The 22,037-nt window shown below is 51.8% G+C and overlaps 1 protein-coding gene across 10 annotated transcripts in view; it reads right to left on the bottom strand.

The window, feature by feature from the left end:
* Positions 1-22,037, bottom strand: part of tns1b (tensin 1b) — a 662,464-nt gene that overhangs the window by 53,330 nt on the left and 587,097 nt on the right. For all 10 annotated transcript variants that reach the window (XR_013578019.1, XM_078552748.1, XM_078552745.1 and 7 more), the window contains 3 exons: positions 12,218-12,414; positions 10,134-10,203; positions 6,694-6,798 (listed from right to left, as the gene is read on the bottom strand). Coding sequence is in view for 9 of the 10 variants with exons in the window: in XM_078552748.1 (XP_078408874.1) it covers positions 6,694-6,798; positions 10,134-10,203; positions 12,218-12,414 (372 nt within the window). In the remaining variant the exon portion in view is untranslated. The remainder of the gene's footprint in view (positions 1-6,693; positions 6,799-10,133; positions 10,204-12,217; positions 12,415-22,037) is intronic.

Raw genomic sequence — 22,037 nt, 5'->3', positions numbered from 1 at the left:
CAAAGCACGTAGCTTGCCAGCCTCCAGATTAAAAAAAACAGGCTAGAGAGACTGGATTCTCCAACTTTCGACGGCTCCTATCAGTCCCCAGAAACCCCTCAGTTCCTGCTAATGCCGGCAGCACTAGTTAACTAAAGATCGGGATCCATCCCGGATTTATAATGTGTCAGCCAGCACTGAGAGAGACCTGGCACCAACTTCCAAAGATGTAAACTAGACACCCAATCAGTTAGCTTTCGAGTGAAGAGCAGTCTCCCTATTTATATCAGCCTCAGGTTCAGTTTAATTGGTTACTGAGACTTGGTATGCTAAGTATTAAGCTAGTTAATGACATCACTAGTTAGGGAGGGTTACCTGTTAGTGAAAATTATTGCTATAACTTTTCATCAGGAATAAAACTGATTCAGTTAATCAAATACTGAATCCCAATCCCTCATAATCATATCGAACCACCATCTTTCTCCTGATTCTAGTCCCCAAACTTCATCCCAATACTTTCGTCCTGTCTCTACCTCACTCCCCCGTCTCTACCTCACTCCCCCGTCTCTACCTCACTCCCCCGTCTCTACCTCACTCCCTCGTCTCTACCTCACTCCCCCGTCTTTATCTCACTCCCCCGTCTCTACCTCACTCCCCCCTCTCTACCTCACTCCCCCGTCTCTACTTCCACTCCCCCGTCTCTACCTCACTCCCCCGTCTCTAACTCACTCCCCCGTCTCTACCTCACTCCCTCGTCTCTACCTCACTCCACCGTCTCTACCTCACTCCCCCGTCTCTACCTCACTCCCCCGTCTCTACCTCACTCCCCCGTCTCTACCTCACTCCCCCGTCTCTACCTCACTCCCCCGTCTCTACCTCACTCCCCCGTCTCTACCTCACTCCCCCGTCTCTACCTCACTCCCCCGTCTCTACCTCCACTCCCCCGTCTCTACCTCACTCCCCCGTCTCTACCTCACTCCCCCGTCTCTACCTCACTCCCCCGTCTCTACCTCACTTCCCCGTCTCTACCTCACTCCCCCTTCTCTACCTCACTCCCCCCTCTCTACCTCACTCCCCCGTCTCTACCTCACTCCCCCGTCTCTACCTCACTCCCCCGTCTCTACCTCACTCCCCCGTCTCTACCTCACTCCCCCGTCTCTACTTCCACTCCCCCGTCTCTACCTCCACTCCCCCGTCTCTACCTCACTCCCCCGTCTCTACCTCACTCCCCCGTCTCTACCTCACTCCCCCGTCTCTACCTCACACCCCCGTCTCTACCTCACACCCCCGTCTCTACCTCACTCCCCCGTCTCTACCTCACTCCCCCGTCTCTACCTCACTCCCCCGTCTCTACCTCACTCCCCCGTCTCTACCTCACTCCCTCGTCTCTACCTCACTCCCCCGTCTCTACCTCACTCCCCCGTCTCTACCTCCACTCCCCCATTTCTACCTCCACTCCCCCATCTCTACCTCCACTCCCCCATTTCTACCTCCACTCCCCAGTCTCTACCTCACTCCCCAAGTCTCTATCTCACTCCCCCATCTCGATCTCATTCCCTCATCTCCATCTCACTCTTCCTGTCTCTATTTCACCCCCCATATCCCTACTCACTCCCTGTCTCTATCACATTCCTTCTCATCCTAATCCTATCACACTGCTTCTGTCCTATTTCCCCCTTGTTCTGCATCTCCAACTCATTAAGGCATTAACCGCAAGGCTGTGGGAGAGGTTTATGCAGTTGACAGGTGTGTGTGTACATATGTGTATATACATGTGTGTGTGTGTGTGTGTGTGTGTGTGTTGTGAGTGTTTCTGTGTCAGTGTGAATTTGCATCTGAGTGTGTGGAAGTGTTTATGTGTGTGTGAGTGTATTTGCATGTATTTGTGGGCGTCAGTGTTTGTAGGTGTTTGCGTCTGTGTATGTGTTTGAGAATGTGTGTGTACACGAGCACGCGCCTGAATCCATATGTGTGCTTGTGTGAATCAGTGTGAGAGTGTGGACATGATTGTGAGTCAGTGTTTGTGAATGTGCATGTGTGTGCACATGAGTGTGTGTGTGTGTGAGAGTGTGCAAGTGTGAGTGTGTGTCTGCATATGTGGCATGCTGCTAGAGGGCAATACCACATATGGAGGAATACCCTGCTGACACTCACTGTCCAGACTCAATCAGGAAAGTAGCTTATAACCCTGAGCCCAGGGAGAGTTAACAACACTGGGGTGGGTGCAGGCATGAGCAGGACTAGAAAGTAGAAATTTAAATAGGAAATGAAGAATTAATATCTGACAGAACATGGGGAAAAAATCCAGAAAAAGAAAAAGGCAAAAAAATCATGAATTTGCCAACAACTACTTGATCACAAATGATGAACCTTTGGCAGAAAGCGAGGAAGAGGTAGAGACAATGACAGGGTGAGAGAGAGAGAAAGAAAGAGAGACAGAGTCAACAGAGAGAGAAAGGGAGTGGGAGGGAAAGAGTGACAGAGACTGAGGCAGTCAGAAAGGGAAAGATAGAGATAGAGAGAGAGACAGAGGCAGAGAGTTCCTGCCCAGGTCCAACAGCTGGTGGAGCACAGAGATGCCAATCATATCTCCATCACATAAATATTCCAATCCATTGCTCTCCCCTCAAACTGTGGGATCCTCCCCTCCTTCACTGCCCTCAAACTGTGGGATCCTCCCCTCCTTCACTGCCCTCAAACTGTGGGACTCCTCCCCTCCCTCACTCCCCTCAAACTGTGGGACTCTTCCCCTCCCAAACTCTCCCCTCAAAATGTGGGATGCCTTCCCTCCCTCAGTCTCCCCTCAAACTGTGGAACTTCTCCCCTCTCCCACTTCCCCTCAAACACGGGACTGCTCCCTTCCCTCCCTCACTCCACCCTCAAAATGTGGGACTCCACCGTTCCCTCCCTCAATCTCCCCTCAAACTGTGGGTTAACTCTAACACTGCTCCAATACTAGCTACTGAGCATGTGTGTAAGGAGCTATGTCATAATGATGTCACTCAGGGAGAGGGGAAGCAGTATATTTCCATTTTGATGTTCTGTAATCTTGTATACAGTTAGTTATGTTAATAAAAGTACTTTTAAAGAAAGATCCTTGCCTCCAGGCAATCTCTTACCAGATTAGGACACTCAATGTCTTCCGTGACAACCCAATGATAACAGATGGTGGTAGCAGTGACTACACCCACAGAGGAACAGTAAAAAAAAAGGAGGGAAACAGCCTGAAGAGCAGCTCAGCAGCAGCAGAGAGCAGCGGGTGAAGGACTTCACCCTTCAACAATGGCTTGAAATGGGTGATCAAAACATCAAGATCTCATTTCGCACTCCCTCCTGACCTGTTCAGCCAATTTTACACCATCATCTTCCATTCTGCCCTGTGTCCTCTGATGTGGAGAGCTCATGGAAAGTGAAGGCATTCAACATATTAGCTTTTACAGAACAGGAAGCCAGTGGATGATGTAAGATGATTCCTGTGTGAATGACGGTAGACACCATGATACAATTGATCTCCCTCCCTGACTGCATCAACATTTACATAGCACAATAAGGCAAATTATCTTTGGTCACACTTGACTGTGAGTGTCACAGTTAGAACATTACATAGAGTTTACAGTTCAACTCCCCTCATAAGAATATCTGAATGCGACATCACAAACCGGCATTAATTTTTCACAGCACCGAATAACAGAATATTTTCTCCATCTGCTGGAGGGAGCTTCACTCTGTATCTAATCCCGTGCTGTGTCTGCTCTGGGAGTGTTTGGCACTCAGAAGGCACTGCTCTGATGTGGCCCACTTGTTTGAGACTGTAAAGCCCTGTGCCTTCACTCCTTTGCTGTTCTGCTATGTAAAATTACACCCCCATCTCATACATCCATTGCGCAGTTATTCTCAATATTGGTAGTCCCCACCTGCAGCCCCATCCTTGTAAATTGAGTGTCCAGGTGATGACTGTACAGAGTTCCTGCCAGTGGAATGGTCTGACCCACGTGTTTGCCTCTTTCTTACAAGTGTATTTCTCATCTTTCACAACTTATCTCCAGCTAATCAGCACTTTCTCTTTCACAACCTGTCGTTCATGGATCTGCAAACCAAACTGAGCAAACAGTGCGTTTCCAAACCTCTAACCAGCTGCTGCTCCTCAAATTCCACTGTGACAGGGAAACAAATTTTGCAGCACCGTCCTGTAACCCCAAATTCACCCTCAAATATGGAATAATGTCCAGCTGTCCTCAAACAAACAACTGGGAACACAAAGGCTGAGAGAGAGGATGATTAAATGAAGTTACAAACTACAGAAATGGAAACACATTTTCCTGGTCCTTGGGTGGCATGAATGATTTGGTTCTAATGGCTGATGATTTGGGCCTGAGGTCTAATGTCAGCTATGGAATGCAAGCTACCAGGGAAGATTAAAATGACTGTGATTGACAAACCGGATGGTGGGTCTGAACAGGGCCTCTTACCTTCTCCCTCTCCATCTACTGGGCTACTGTCTCCCTCTGAGGAGATAAGAAGAGACAGAGTGTGAGGAGAGTAAATCTGTATCAGTGCGAGCTCACACCTGGTTGTCAGGAACAGGAGGAGGACCTTTCAATTCTGTTCCACTTCTCTGCCTCTCTCCCTTGATTGCGTTACCCAACAAAAATCTATCCATTTCTGACTGAAAATTTCAATTGACCCCCAGTATCCACAGCTTTGTGTGGAGTGACTTCCTAAATCCCAGCAGCCCTTTGTGTGAAGAAATGCTTCCTGACATCACTGAACAGCCTGACTCTAAATTTCAGATATCTAAGGAAATAGTTGCTCTCCGTCTTGTTATATAAAATCCTTTACTAATTGTAAAAACCTCAACTGATTCACCCTTCAATTTTCCAAATTCATGGTATTGTATCCCAGTCAATGCACCCTGCCCTTGTGATTTAACCCTCTAATCCCCAATGCCTTTTAATGGAAGGTTCTTGTTAGCTGTTTGATCTGATATCCCTGAGGGAGCTCATCAGTTGTGGTACAGGTCGAAAGCATGTTTTCCCCAGAGAGTACTCAATATATATGACCTGTAGAACATTTTCTGGGACCTTTTCTGTGAGGCCCAATAAGTAACTCCATTGTCTATTGTGGTACATGGCCACAGAGAGAGGGAGGATCAAAGGTTCCATTTTAAAACACGTTCTGATGTTGGGGCAGAAGTAACCAAGCTAGAGGCTGGGAAAAAAAAACTGCACAATTGGATGGTCAGTACTGAGGGAATGCTGCACTATTAGAGGGTCAGTACTGAGGGAATGCTGCACTATTAGAGGGTCAGTACTGAGGGAATGCTGCACTATTAGAGGGTCAGTACTGAGGGAGTGCTGCTCTGTCAGAGCGTCAGTACTGAGGGAGTGCTGCAGTGTCAGAGGGTCAGTACTGAGGGAGTGCTGTACTGCTAGAGGGTCAGTACTGAGGGAGAGCTGCACTGTCGGAGGGTCAGTGCCGAGGGAGTGCTGCACTGTCTGAGGGTCAGTACCGAGGGAGTGCTGCACTGTTAGTGGTGCTATTTTTTAGATGTGACATTAGTCCGAAACCATGTCACCCCTCGCAGGTCAGTGTAAAGTATCCCCGAGCACTCCTGCAGAGAAGAGCAGAGGAGTTTCTTGCCAGTATCATGGACAATATTTATCCCTAAAATACTAAAGCATATGATCTGGTCTTCATCACTTTGCTATTTATGGGATTCTGTTGTTCCATGTTGGTTGCTGTATTTCCTACATTACTATGCTGACTATAGTCCAAATGTAAATCATCCATTGTAAAGAGCTTTGGCACATCCTTAAGTTGTGAAAGGTGCTATGTAAATGCAGGTTCTCTCCGATTCTTTGTCCCTCCTTTAAATCCTTAACAATCATTCAACCATATCAGAATATCTGCTAAGTGTATGTCCTCTTTCATCTCAGCCGCCCATCAAAACAGGGAGAAATACCACCGAGAGGAGGTCATTTGGCCCATCGAGCCTATACCGGCCCTTTTGAAGAGCAATCCATTTAGCCCCATTTCTCTGCCCTCCCCGCGTATCACTGCACTTTTTCCTTCTTCGAATATTTATCCAATTCCTTTTTGTAGGTTATTATTGAATCTGTTTCCACTGCCCTTTCAGGTAGTGCATTCCGGATCATTGCCACTTGTTGAGTGAGAAAGATTTCCCTCATGTCACAGAATCACAGAGTTGTTGCAGCACAGAAGAACGCCATTCAGCCCATCATGTCTGCACTAGCTCCCCGAATGAGCAATTAACTTAGTATCATTCTCCTGCCTTCTTCCTGAAACCCTGCACATTCTTCCTTTTCAGATAACAGCCTAATTCCCTACTGAATACCTCAGTTGGACCTACCTCCACCACACTCTTGAGCAATACATTTCAGATCCTAACCACTCGCTGCATAAACAAATATTTCCACATGTCACTTTTGGTTCTTTTGCCAATTACCAAAAGATTTTGCAGTATTTTCCATCTCCTTCTCCCTCATCATTTCCCTCTCCGTCTCCCTCTCCACCTCCTTCTCCCTCTCCCTCCCTGTCTCGTGCTGCATCTCCGTCTATGTCTCGCTCTCTATCTCTGTCTCTCCACCTGTCTCTCTCTCTCTCCCCACTTTGCTCTCACTCTCCGTTTCCCTCTCCCTCTCCACGATGAGGTTTTGTATAGGATTTGACCATCAGGTTAACAGATGATTGTACCTTGTCCGAGTGCTGCTGATTGGAGAAGGATATCAGCTGGATTGTGAGGCTTCAGGCCCAATGCAGAGAGTGGGGTCTTAGCTAGTCCTGGTGGGGAACGGACAGCTGCAATAAAACAAGAGGTTTAAAGCTTAGAAAGGAAGTCACGGAAAGGAATCAACTTGATGAAGCATCAAACAGGAGGGGCTGAATTTTCCCAGTGGGGATGGTAATTTGGAAGGCAGGGGAACCAGGTGAGTTGGAATGGCTCCCCGATGCATTCCAGTCACTGAGAAAGGTTGCAGGCGGTGGGCCAGCATGCAGGTTGACTGTATATTTAATGTCCCAATGAGGGGTCATTTAAAGCACTTGCTGGCATCAATGGCCTCAATTGGCCATTGGCAGGTCGGCGGGTGTACAGCTGATTTGGCTGTGCCCTGCCTTCCTGAAAATTTAAATGGGGCGGGATGATGTCAGGGGTTCCACCCGACGTCATCCCACGTCATTTTGCACATCGACGAGCGGTCCCCACCCCCTGCTCACCGACGGCAAAATTCAGTTTATACGGGACAGTTTCATAGAACAATATGTTGTGGATCCAACCAGAGATCAGGCTATTTTGGATCTGATAATGTGTAATGAGGCAGGTCTTATAAATGGTAAAAGATACCCTAGGAAACAGTGACCATAACATGGTAGAATTTAGCATTCAGTTTGAGAGTGAGAAACTTGGGTCAGAAACAACTGTACTAAACTTAAATAAGGGTAGTTGCAAAGCAATGAGAGCAGAGTTGGCTGGAGTGGACTAGGATAGGAGTTTAGCAGAAAATACGGTTGATGAACAATGGCAGACGTATAAGAAAATAGCTCATGACTCACAACAAAGATATACCTCAGCGAGGGAGAAAGATTCTCGGAAGGGAATAAACCAACCATGGTTAGCCAAGGAAGTTAAGGATAGTATCAAATTAAAAGAAAATACATACAATTTGGCAAAGATTAGTGGTAAACCAGAGGATTAGGAAAGTTTTAAAAACCAACAAAAGGTGACAAAAAAATAATAAAAAGGGAGAAAATAAACTTTGAGGGTAAACTAGCAAGTAATACAAAAAGGGACAATAAGAGCTTCTTTAAATATATAAAAAGGAAGAGAGAGGCCTCAGTGAACATAGGCCCCTTGCACAATGAGGCTGGGGAAATAATAACGGGGAACCGGGAAATGGCAGAGGAGTTGAATAAAATACTTTGCTTCAGTCTTCACAGTAGAGCACGCTAATAGCATTCCAGTACTAAATAATCAAGGGGAGAAGAGGCGGAGGAAATAAATACAAAAACTATCACTAGAGATAGGAAAACTAATGGGGCTAAAGGCCGATAATTCTCCTGGGCCTGATGGGTTGCATCCTAGGATATTAAAGGAAGTAGCTACACAGGTAGTGGAGGCACTGGTTGTTATCTTCTGGAAGATTCTGGAAAAGTCCCAGAGGATTGGAAAACTGCCAATAAGGAACAACCTTATTCAAAAAGGGAGGGAGACGAAAAACAGGTAATTATAGGCCAGTTAGCTTAACACCTGTCATTGGAAAAATGTTAGCGCCTATTATAAAGGGTGTAATAGCAGAGGATTTAAGATTACATAATCTAATCAAGCAGAGTCAGCATGGCTTCATGAAGGGGCAATCATGCCTGACAAATTTATTAGAATTCTTTGAGCAGGATAGATAAAGGGGAACCAGTAGATGTAATATATTTGGATTACCAAAAGGCATTCGATAAGATACCGCACATAAGGCTACTTAATAAAATAAGAGCCCATGGTGTTGGGGTAGTATATTTGCATGGATAGAGGACTGGCTAACTAATGGAAGACAGCGAGTTGGGATACAGGGGGCATTTTCATGATGGCAACCAATAACTGGCAGAGTGCCTCAGGGTCAGTGCTGGGGCCTCAATTATTGACGATATCTATTAATGATTTAGATGAGGGAAGTGAATATACTATCGCCAAGTTTGCACCTGATACAAAAACACTTGGGAAAGCAAGTGGTGAGGATAACACAAGGAGTCTACAGAGGGATATTGACAGGTTAAGTGAGTGGGAAAAAAGTGGCAGATGGAATATAATGTGGGAAAACGTGAGGTTATGCACTTTGGCAGGAAGAATAGAGGAGCTGAATATTATTTAAATGGAGAAAGACTGCAGAAGGCTGCAGCACAGAGGGATTTGGGAGTCCTTGTGCATGAATCCCAAAAAGCTAACATACAAGTTCAACAGGTAATAGGGAAGGCAAATGGAATATTGGCCTTTATTTCAAAGGGAATGAAGTATAAAAATAGGGAAGTCTTGCTAAAACTATACAAGGTACTAATTAGACCACACCTAGAATACTGCGAACAGTTTTAGACCCCTTATCTAAGGAAAGATTTACTGGCATTGTAGGCAGTCCAGAGAAGGTTAATTAGGTTGATCCCGGGCATGGAGGAATTTTCTTATGAGAGGTTGAGTAGGTTGGGCCTGTACTCATTGGAGTTTAGAAGAATGAGAGGCGACCTTATTGAAACATATAAGATTCTTAGGGGGCTTGACAGGGCAGATGCTGAGAGGTTGTTTCACCTTGTGGGAGAGTCTAGGACCAGAGGGCATAATCTCAGAGTAAGGGGTCACCCATTTAAGACAGAGATTAGGAGGAATTTCTTCTCTCAGAGGGTAGTTAACTTGTAGAATTATTTACTGCAGAGGGCTGTAGAGGCTGGGTCGTTAAGTATATTCAAGGTGGAGATAGACAGATTTTTAATCAGTAAGGAAATCAAGGGGTAAGGGGAAAAGGCAGGAAAGTGGAGTTGAGGATTATCAAGTCAGCCATGATCTCACTGAATGGCGGAGCAGACTCGATGGGCTAAATGGTCTACTTCTGTTCCTACGTCTTATGGTCTTATGGGGCAGTGAGATTAGTTTGGTATTGATACAGGGCTATGGGGAGAGAGTGGGGCAATGGGTTTAGTTTGGGATTGATATAGGGCTATGGGGAGAGAGCGGGGCATGGGATTAGTTTGGGATTGATACATGGCTATGGAGAGAGAGCAGGTTAATGGGATTAGTTTGGGATTGATACAGGGCTATGGGGAGAGAGCGGGGCAGTGGGATTAGTTTGGGATTGATACAGGGCTATGGGGAGAGAGTGGGGCAGTGGGATTAGTTTGGGGATTGATACAGGGCTATAGGAGAGAGTGTGGGGCAGTGGGATTAGTTTGGGGATTGATACAGGGCTGTGGGGAGAGAGTGGGGCAGTAGGGTTAGCTTGGTTTGTGTAATCTGTGATGAGTGACAGGTTGGTTTGACACAGATAATCTTTTCTGTACTCTTCGCTCTCCACGTCTCTGTGAATTCAGGAATTTACGAACTTTGAAGTAAGGGGTTTGGGAAGAGAGAAATAAATCACCCAGAAAAGGGCAGTTCTCACCCCCACTGGTGGGACTCGTTGGCGCTCCTTCCATTTCCTCGAATGCTTCTCTGTAGCTGTGCATGTTGGGCTGATAAAGACAAAGTGAGACAAAGTGATCAAGATAGTTAAAGATGAGACCTGCAATCAGGCGTGCACAGTGGTTCTGAGTAACTGTAATTCGGTCAAATGAAAGATTCTTTCTTACACTCTTCACTGTTGACCTCAGTTGAGGGTCTGCATTCTAAGGCAACATTATAGAATCATACAAACAGGTGGAGGCCATTCAGCCCCTTGAGCTGTTACAACAGAAACAGGAAAAGGCCATTCAGCCCCTCAAACCTATTACACAGGAACATCAGAGGCCATTGAGTCCCTCGAACCTATTACACAGGAATATCAGAGGCCATTCAACCCCTCGAACCTATTACACAGGGACAGGAAGAGACCATCCAAACCTGTTCCAAAACAAAAATCTGTCAATCCCCCTTATGGAGGGGGACATGGTGTGATATGTTCCAGTTTCTAATTACTCACTGTGAAAATACATTTCTTGATTTCACTCCCTAATGGCCTGGCCATTTTAAGACACTGGTTAGAATATTGTGGAGAATTGTGGATTCCCCAATTCAGGAAAAGATGTAAAGGCTGAAGAAAGTGTCCAGAGGAGGTTTCCCAGGATGTTACTGGGAATGAGGGGCTTCAGCTACGAGAAGAAATTGGAAAATGTCGGTCTGTTATCCTTGGAACAGAGAAGGTTAGGAGGTGACACAATCAAGTTTTCAAAATGATGAGAGGTTTTGATGGAGAAGATCGAGAAAAATGATTCCCTCTGGTGAGCGGAGCAGTAATACAAGATTATAGATTCCAATTCATTGGAAAAACATCTAGAGAGGAGATGAAAATTTTTTTCACTGAGTTTTCAGGTTATGGAACACTCGAAAAGGGGCTGAAAGCTGATTCTATAAAACATTTTCAAAGGGAGTTGGACCGGTGCTGGAGAATGAGGAACTTACAGGGTTACAGACAGAAAGAGGTGATGCGGGATGAAATGTGACTGCTCTGTCAAAGAGTCAGCACTGGCACACTAGGCCAAATGGCCTCCTGTGCTGTACGTTTATGTAATTTATAAAGTTAACACAACTATTTTTACTCCATTGGACACATTGGTGCAGTGCTTGCCTATTGGTGGGGTGAGATTTGAACCCAATGCAATAGTTTATACCTTAAGCATTGCCTGCAGGCCAGTGATGTTAGAAGATTGTGCTTTCAAGCACCACTCAAAATGGAGTTTTGAGACTGGAGAAGCTGGGATTGTTCTCCTCAGAGCAGAGAAGGTTAAGGGGAGATTTAATAGAGGTGTTCAGAATCACGAGGGGGTTTAGTGGATGAGGAGAAGCTGTTTCCAGTTTGGGAGGGTTGGTAGCCAGAGGACACAGGTTTAAGGTCAATGTAAATGGGGAAGTGAGGAAAATATGTTTTAGACAGCGAGTTGTTGTGATCTGGAAGGTGCTGCCTGAAAGGCCGCTGGAAACAGATTCAATAAGCATTTTCAAAAGAAATTGGATAAATTCTTGAAGGGAAAAGGTTACAGGGCTATGGGGAAATGGCAGTGGGTACAAGACTAATTGGATAGCTCTTTCAAAGAATTGGCACTGGTATGATGGGCCAAATGGCCTCTCCGGTGCTGTACTTTTCTATGCAGCACCCAGCCTTGTGTCAACTGTGATATCCTCCCAAATGCCGAAGGTGGATTTTCCACTTGTGGTCTCTCTCTCTGACTGGGTAACAGAGGCTGCTGAGACTGGACGGGAGTGCAAACTTTTAATATAGAAACAAATCCCAGTTGTTATCTCTGTGGGAATCACTTCCTGCTCTCCCTGGCTTCCTTCCCCACAACATTCCAATCCAATTCCCCTGTGAAATCCAGCCAGCTCACCAACCCCTACCCCAGCCTCACAGCCCACCGCTACCACATGATGGACCAGCAGGGATCAGCTATGGGAGAGGGAGTGAGGCTTCGGGAAACCCTACCCCAGTGAGAGTCAGTGTCCACAGGGCACAGCAGATTATAAAAACCCAAACCCCAGTCAACACTATCTCACCTCTTTGGGTCGTCCTCCTGGATTAGCGGCGATAGAACTAGCCACCTGGGGAGACACACAACGTACTGGGGAACGCAAGGGTGGGCTTCGGGAGACACCACTGCTGTTGCCACTGTTCTCATACTGCCCCTCGCTGGTCGTTCGTCGTCTAGAGGTCGGTCCCAGTTCCTCGGGGCTTGTGGCCTGTGACCTCACACCTGGATCAACGCAAAACCGACAGATAGGTCACTTAAACTTTGGAGCAGTGTCAGCGCCGAGAGCACAATCTTTCCCAGGAATCCCAACAGTGACACTATACCCATCCCTCAAACATTTACACCACTCCCCCCAATCAGTGACACTCCCCCTCCCCCAATCAGTGACAATCCCCCTCCCCCAATCAGTGACACTCCCCCCTCCCAGAATGAGTGACACTCCCCCCTCCCCAATCAGTGACAGTCCCCCCTCCCCAACCAGTGACACTCCCCCCTCCCCAATCAGTGACACTCCCCCTCCCTCAAATAGTGACACTTCCCCTCCCCCTATCAGTGACGACACTGCCCCCTTCCCCAGTGAAACTGACCCCTCCCCCAATCAGACACTCCCCCCTCCCCCAATCAGTGACACTCCCCCTCCCCCTCCCCCAATCAGTGACACTCCTCCTTTAAAAGTCAGTGACACTCCCCCTCCCCCAATCAGTGACACTCCCCATCCCCCAATCAGTGACACTCCCCCTCCCCAAATCAGTGACACTCCCACTCACACAATCAATGACACTCCCCCCTCCCACAATCAGTGACACTCCCCCTCCCACAATCAGTGACAATCCCCCTCCGCCAATCAGTGACACTCCCCCTCCCCCAATCAATGACACTCCCCCCTCCCATAATCAGTGACACTCCCCCTCCCACAATCAGTGACAATCCCCCTCCGCCAATCAGTGACAATCCCCCTCCCCCAATCAATGACACTCCCCCCTCCCATAATTAGTGACACTCCCCCCTCCCATAATCAGTGACAATCCCCCTCCGCCAATCAGTGACAATCCCCCTCCCCCAATCAATGACACTCCCCCCTCCCATAATTAGTGAAACTCCCCCTCCCCCAATCAGTGACAATCCCCCTCCCCCGATCAGTGACACTCCACCCTCCCCAAATCAGTGACTCCCCATTTCCCCAATCAGTAACACTATCCCTCCCCCGAACAGTGAAACTCCCCCTCCCACAATCAGTGACACTCCGCCCTCCACAAATCAGTGACAATCCCCCTCCCCAAATTAGAACAGTCCCCCTCCCCCAATCAGTGACTCTCCCCTCCCCCAATCAGTGACACTCCGCCCTCCCCAAATCAGTGACAATCTCCCTCCCCCAATCAGTGGCTCTCCCCTCCCCCAATCAGTGACTCTCCCCTCCCCCAATCAGTGACACTCCGCCCTCCCCAAATCAGTGACAATCTCCCTCCCCCAATCAGTGACTCTCCCCTTCCCACAATCAGTGACCCTCCTCCTCCCAGAATCAGTGACACTCCCCCGTCCCCCAATCAGTGATACTCCCCCTCCCAAAATCAGTGACACTGACCCCTCCCCCAATCAGTGACACTCCCCCTCCTACAATCAATGACACTCACCCCTCCCCCAATCAGTGACACGCCCCCCTTCCCCAATCAGTGACACTGCCCCCTCCCCCAATGACGCTTCCCCCCTCCCTCAATCAGTGACACTCCCCCTCCCCAATCAGTGACAATCCCCCTTCCCCAATCAGTGACAATCCCCCCTTCCCCAATCAGTGACACTCCCCCTCCCCCAATCAGTGACACTCCCCCTCCCCCAATCAGTGACACTCCCCCTCCCCCAATCAGTGACCTTCCCCCTCCCCCAATCAGAGACACTCCCCCTCCCCCAATCAGTGACACTGCCCCCTCCCCCAATGATGCGTCACCCCTCCCCCAATCAGTGACACATCCCCTCCCCCAATCAGTGACACTCCCCCTCCCCAATCAGTGACACTCCCCCCTCCCCCAATCAGTGACACTCCCCCCTCCCCCAATCAGTGACACTCCCCCTCCCCAATCAGTGACACGCCCCCCTTCCCCAATCAGTGACACTGCCCCCTCCCCCAATGATGCTTCCCCCCTCCCTCAATCAGTGACAATCCCTCCTTCCCCAATCAGTGACACTCCCCCTCCCCAATCAGTGACACTCCCCCTCCCCCAATCAGTGACCTTCCCCCTCCCCCAATCAGTGACACTCCCCCTCCCCCAATCAGTGACCTTCCCCTCCCCCAATCAGTGACCTTCCCCCTCCCCCAATCAGTGACACTGCCCCCTCCCCCAATGACGCGTCACCCCTCCCCCAATCAGTGACACATCCCCTCCCCCAATCAGTGACACTCCCCCTCCCCAATCAGTGACACTCCCCCTCCCCCAATCAGTGACACTCCCCCTCCCCCAATCAGTGACACTCCCCCTCCCACAATCAGTGACACTCCCCCTCCCCCAATCAGTGACACTCCCCCTCCCCCAATCAGTGACACTCCCCCTCCCCCAATCAGTGACACTCCCCCTCCCCCAATCAGTGACAGTCCCCCTTCCCCAATCAAGGGTTGTGGGTTCATGTCCCACTCCCGGAAACCAAGAACTGTGATTGTACTCAAAAGAGCTGCAATCTGTGACTGTTGATAACTCGAAACATTCAGTGACACTCCCCCTCCCACAATCAGTGACACTCCCCCTCCCACAATCAGTGACACTCCCCCTCCCACAATCAGTGACACTCCCCCTCCCACAATCAGTGACACTCCCCCTCCCCCAATCAGTGACACTCCCCCTCCCCCAATCAGTGACACTCCCCCTCCCCCAATCAGTGACACTCCCCCTCCCACAATCAGTGACACTCCCCCTCCCCCAATCAGTGACACTCCCCCTCCCCCAATCAGTGACACTCCCCCTCCCCCAATCAGTGACACTCCCCCTCCCCCAATCAGTGACACTCCCCCTCCCCCAATCAGTGACACTCCCCCTCCCACAATCAGTGACACTCCCCCTCCCCCAATCAGTGACACTCCCCCTCCCCCAATCAGTGACACTCCCCCTCCCCCAATCAGTGACACTCCCCCTCCCCCAATCAGTGACACTCCCCCTCCCCCAAACAGTGACACACCCCCTCCCCCAATCAGTGACAGTCCCCCTCCCCCAGTCAGTGACACTCCCCCTCCCCAAATCAGTGACACTCCCACTCACACAATCAATGACACTCCCCCCTCCCACAATCAGTGACACTCCCCCTCCCACAATCAGTGACAATCCCCCTCCGCCAATCAGTGACACTCCCCCTCCCCCAATCAATGACACTCCCCCCTCCCATAATCAGTGACACTCCCCCTCCCACAATCAGTGACAATCCCCCTCCGCCAATCAGTGACAATCCCCCTCCCCCAATCAATGACACTCCCCCCTCCCATAATTAGTGACACTCCCCCCTCCCATAATCAGTGACAATCCCCCTCCGCCAATCAGTGACAATCCCCCTCCCCCAATCAATGACACTCCCCCCTCCCATAATTAGTGAAACTCCCCCTCCCCCAATCAGTGACAATCCCCCTCCCCCGATCAGTGACACTCCACCCTCCCCAAATCAGTGACTCCCCATTTCCCCAATCAGTAACACTATCCCTCCCCCGAACAGTGAAACTCCCCCTCCCACAATCAGTGACACTCCGCCCTCCACAAATCAGTGACAATCCCCCTCCCCAAATTAGAACAGTCCCCCTCCCCCAATCAGTGACTCTCCCCTCCCCCAATCAGTGACACTCCGCCCTCCCCAAATCAGTGACAATCTCCCTCCCCCAATCAGTGGCTCTCCCCTCCCCCAATCAGTGACTCTCCCCTCCCCCAATCAGTGACACTCCGCCCTCCCCAAATCAGTGACAATCTCCCTCCCCCAATCAGTGACTCTCCCCTTCCCACAATCAGTGACCCTCCTCCTCCCAGAATCAGTGACACTCCCCCGTCCCCCAATCAGTGATACTCCCCCTCCCAAAATCAGTGACACTGACCCCTCCCCCAATCAGTGACACTCCCCCTCCTACAATCAATGACACTCACCCCTCCCCCAATCAGTGACACGCCCCCCTTCCCCAATCAGTGACACTGCCCCCTCCCCCAATGACGCTTCCCCCCTCCCTCAATCAGTGACACTCCCCCTCCCCAATCAGTGACAATCCCCCCTTCCCCAATCAGTGACAATCCCCCCTTCCCCAATCAGTGACACTCCCCCTCCCCCAATCAGTGACACTCCCCCTCCCCCAATCAGTGACACTCCCCCTCCCCCAATCAGTGACCTTCCCCCTCCCCCAATCAGAGACACTCCCCCTCCCCCAATCAGTGACACTGCCCCCTCCCCCAATGATGCGTCACCCCTCCCCCAATCAGTGACACATCCCCTCCCCCAATCAGTGACACTCCCCCTCCCCAATCAGTGACACTCCCCCCTCCCCCAATCAGTGACACTCCCCCCTCCCCCAATCAGTGACACTCCCCCTCCCCAATCAGTGACACGCCCCCCTTCCCCAATCAGTGACACTGCCCCCTCCCCCAATGATGCTTCCCCCCTCCCTCAATCAGTGACAATCCCTCCTTCCCCAATCAGTGACACTCCCCCTCCCCCAATCAGTGACACTCCCCCTCCCCCAATCAGTGACCTTCCCCCTCCCCCAATCAGTGACACTCCCCCTCCCCCAATCAGTGACCTTCCCCTCCCCCAATCAGTGACCTTCCCCCTCCCCCAATCAGTGACACTGCCCCCTCCCCCAATGACGCGTCACCCCTCCCCCAATCAGTGACACATCCCCTCCCCCAATCAGTGACACTCCCCCTCCCCAATCAGTGACACTCCCCCTCCCCCAATCAGTGACACTCCCCCTCCCCCAATCAGTGACACTCCCCCTCCCACAATCAGTGACACTCCCCCTCCCCCAATCAGTGACACTCCCCCTCCCCCAATCAGTGACACTCCCCCTCCCCCAATCAGTGACACTCCCCCTCCCCCAATCAGTGACAGTCCCCCTTCCCCAATCAAGGGTTGTGGGTTCATGTCCCACTCCCGGAAACCAAGAACTGTGATTGTACTCAAAAGAGCTGCAATCTGTGACTGTTGATAACTCGAAACATTCAGTGACACTCCCCCTCCCACAATCAGTGACACTCCCCCTCCCACAATCAGTGACACTCCCCCTCCCACAATCAGTGACACTCCCCCTCCCACAATCAGTGACACTCCCCCTCCCCCAATCAGTGACACTCCCCCTCCCCCAATCAGTGACACTCCCCCTCCCCCAATCAGTGACACTCCCCCTCCCCCAATCAGTGACACTCCCCCTCCCACAATCAGTGACACTCCCCCTCCCCCAATCAGTGACACTCCCCCTCCCCCAATCAGTGACACTCCCCCTCCCCCAATCAGTGACACTCCCCCTCCCCCAATCAGTGACACTCCCCCTCCCACAATCAGTGACACTCCCCCTCCCCCAATCAGTGACACTCCCCCTCCCCCAATCAGTGACACTCCCCCTCCCCCAATCAGTGACACTCCCCCTCCCCCAATCAGTGACACTCCCCCTCCCCCAAACAGTGACACACCCCCTCCCCCAATCAGTGACAGTCCCCCTCCCCCAGTCAGTGACACTCCCCCTCCCCAAATCAGTGACACTCCCACTCACACAATCAATGACACTCCCCCCTCCCACAATCAGTGACACTCCCCCTCCCACAATCAGTGACAATCCCCCTCCGCCAATCAGTGACACTCCCCCTCCCCCAATCAATGACACTCCCCCCTCCCATAATCAGTGACACTCCCCCTCCCACAATCAGTGACAATCCCCCTCCGCCAATCAGTGACAATCCCCCTCCCCCAATCAATGACACTCCCCCCTCCCATAATTAGTGACACTCCCCCCTCCCATAATCAGTGACAATCCCCCTCCGCCAATCAGTGACAATCCCCCTCCCCCAATCAATGACACTCCCCCCTCCCATAATTAGTGAAACTCCCCCTCCCCCAATCAGTGACAATCCCCCTCCCCCGATCAGTGACACTCCACCCTCCCCAAATCAGTGACTCCCCATTTCCCCAATCAGTAACACTATCCCTCCCCCGAACAGTGAAACTCCCCCTCCCACAATCAGTGACACTCCGCCCTCCACAAATCAGTGACAATCCCCCTCCCCAAATTAGAACAGTCCCCCTCCCCCAATCAGTGACTCTCCCCTCCCCCAATCAGTGACACTCCGCCCTCCCCAAATCAGTGACAATCTCCCTCCCCCAATCAGTGGCTCTCCCCTCCCCCAATCAGTGACTCTCCCCTCCCCCAATCAGTGACACTCCGCCCTCCCCAAATCAGTGACAATCTCCCTCCCCCAATCAGTGACTCTCCCCTTCCCACAATCAGTGACCCTCCTCCTCCCAGAATCAGTGACACTCCCCCGTCCCCCAATCAGTGATACTCCCCCTCCCAAAATCAGTGACACTGACCCCTCCCCCAATCAGTGACACTCCCCCTCCTACAATCAATGACACTCACCCCTCCCCCAATCAGTGACACGCCCCCCTTCCCCAATCAGTGACACTGCCCCCTCCCCCAATGACGCTTCCCCCCTCCCTCAATCAGTGACACTCCCCCTCCCCAATCAGTGACAATCCCCCCTTCCCCAATCAGTGACAATCCCCCCTTCCCCAATCAGTGACACTCCCCCTCCCCCAATCAGTGACACTCCCCCTCCCCCAATCAGTGACACTCCCCCTCCCCCAATCAGTGACCTTCCCCCTCCCCCAATCAGAGACACTCCCCCTCCCCCAATCAGTGACACTGCCCCCTCCCCCAATGATGCGTCACCCCTCCCCCAATCAGTGACACATCCCCTCCCCCAATCAGTGACACTCCCCCTCCCCAATCAGTGACACTCCCCCCTCCCCCAATCAGTGACACTCCCCCCTCCCCCAATCAGTGACACTCCCCCTCCCCAATCAGTGACACGCCCCCCTTCCCCAATCAGTGACACTGCCCCCTCCCCCAATGATGCTTCCCCCCTCCCTCAATCAGTGACAATCCCTCCTTCCCCAATCAGTGACACTCCCCCTCCCCCAATCAGTGACACTCCCCCTCCCCCAATCAGTGACCTTCCCCCTCCCCCAATCAGTGACACTCCCCCTCCCCCAATCAGTGACCTTCCCCTCCCCCAATCAGTGACCTTCCCCCTCCCCCAATCAGTGACACTGCCCCCTCCCCCAATGACGCGTCACCCCTCCCCCAATCAGTGACACATCCCCTCCCCCAATCAGTGACACTCCCCCTCCCCAATCAGTGACACTCCCCCTCCCCCAATCAGTGACACTCCCCCTCCCCCAATCAGTGACACTCCCCCTCCCCCAATCAGTGACAGTCCCCCTTCCCCAATCAAGGGTTGTGGGTTCATGTCCCACTCCCGGAAACCAAGAACTGTGATTGTACTCAAAAGAGCTGCAATCTGTGACTGTTGATAACTCGAAACATTCAGTGACACTCCCCCTCCCACAATCAGTGACACTCCCCCTCCCACAATCAGTGACACTCCCCCTCCCACAATCAGTGACACTCCCCCTCCCACAATCAGTGACACTCCCCCTCCCCCAATCAGTGACACTCCCCCTCCCCCAATCAGTGACACTCCCCCTCCCCCAATCAGTGACACTCCCCCTCCCCCAATCAGTGACACTCCCCCTCCCACAATCAGTGACACTCCCCCTCCCCCAATCAGTGACACTCCCCCTCCCCCAATCAGTGACACTCCCCCTCCCCCAATCAGTGACACTCCCCCTCCCCCAATCAGTGACACTCCCCCTCCCCCAATCAGTGACACTCCCCCTCCCACAATCAGTGACACTCCCCCTCCCCCAATCAGTGACACTCCCCCTCCCCCAATCAGTGACACTCCCCCTCCCCCAATCAGTGACACTCCCCCTCCCCCAATCAGTGACACTCCCCCTCCCCCAAACAGTGACACACCCCCTCCCCCAATCAGTGACAGTCCCCCTCCCCCAGTCAGTGACACTCCCCCTCCCCAAATCAGTGACACTCCCACTCACACAATCAATGACACTCCCCCCTCCCACAATCAGTGACACTCCCCCTCCCACAATCAGTGACAATCCCCCTCCGCCAATCAGTGACACTCCCCCTCCCCCAATCAATGACACTCCCCCCTCCCATAATCAGTGACACTCCCCCTCCCCCAATCAATGACACTCCCCCCTCCCATAATCAGTGACACTCCCCCTCCCACAATCAGTGACAATCCCCCTCCGCCAATCAGTGACAATCCCCCTCCCCCAATCAATGACACTCCCCCCTCCCATAATTAGTGACACTCCCCCTCCCACAATCAGTGACAATCCCCCTCCGCCAATCAGTGACAATCCCCCTCCCCCAATCAATGACACTCCCCCCTCCCATAATTAGTGAAACTCCCCCTCCCCCAATCAGTGACAATCCCCCTCCCCCGATCAGTGACACTCCACCCTCCCCAAATCAGTGACTCCCCATTTCCCCAATCAGTAACACTATCCCTCCCCCGAACAGTGAAACTCCCCCTCCCACAATCAGTGACACTCCGCCCTCCACAAATCAGTGACAATCCCCCTCCCCAAATTAGAACAGTCCCCCTCCCCCAATCAGTGACTCTCCCCTCCCCCAATCAGTGACACTCCGCCCTCCCCAAATCAGTGACAATCTCCCTCCCCCAATCAGTGGCTCTCCCCTCCCCCAATCAGTGACTCTCCCCTCCCCCAATCAGTGGCTCTCCCCTCCCCCAATCAGTGGCTCTCCCCTCCCCCAATCAGTGACTCTCCCCTCCCCCAATCAGTGACACTCCGCCCTCCCCAAATCAGTGACAATCTCCCTCCCCCAATCAGTGACTCTCCCCTTCCCACAATCAGTGACCCTCCTCCTCCCAGAATCAGTGACACTCCCCCGTCCCCCAATCAGTGATACTCCCCCTCCCAAAATCAGTGACACTGACCCCTCCCCCAATCAGTGACACTCCCCCTCCTACAATCAATGACACTCACCCCTCCCCCAATCAGTGACACGCCCCCCTTCCCCAATCAGTGACACTGCCCCCTCCCCCAATGACGCTTCCCCCCTCCCTCAATCAGTGACACTCCCCCTCCCCAATCAGTGACAATCCCCCCTTCCCCAATCAGTGACAATCCCCCCTTCCCCAATCAGTGACACTGCCCCCTCCCCCAATGACGCTTCCCCCCTCCCTCAATCAGTGACACTCCCCCTCCCCAATCAGTGACAATCCCCCCTTCCCCAATCAGTGACAATCCCCCCTTCCCCAATCAGTGACACTCCCCCTCCCCCAATCAGTGACACTCCCCCTCCCTCAATCAGTGACACTCCCCCTCCCCCAATCAGTGACCTTCCCCCTCCCCCAATCAGAGACACTCCCCCTCCCCCAATCAGTGACACTGCCCCCTCCCCCAATGATGCGTCACCCCTCCCCCAATCAGTGACACATCCCCTCCCCCAATCAGTGACACTCCCCCTCCCCAATCAGTGACACTCCCCCCTCCCCCAATCAGTGACACTCCCCCCTCCCCCAATCAGTGACACTCCCCCTCCCCAATCAGTGACACGCCCCCCTTCCCCAATCAGTGACACTGCCCCCTCCCCCAATCAGTGACACTCCCCCTCCCCCAATCAGTGACACTCCCCCTCCCCCAATCAGTGACCTTCCCCCTCCCCCAATCAGTGACACTCCCCCTCCCCCAATCAGTGACCTTCCCCTCCCCCAATCAGTGAC

This window comes from Cetorhinus maximus, chromosome 11 (genome assembly GCF_964194155.1).
Source record: "Cetorhinus maximus chromosome 11, sCetMax3.hap1.1, whole genome shotgun sequence".
NCBI lineage: Eukaryota > Metazoa > Chordata > Chondrichthyes > Lamniformes > Cetorhinidae > Cetorhinus > Cetorhinus maximus.
The sequence above is the reverse complement of the archived record's forward strand: the minus strand, read 5'-3'. Positions and strand labels throughout refer to the sequence as shown.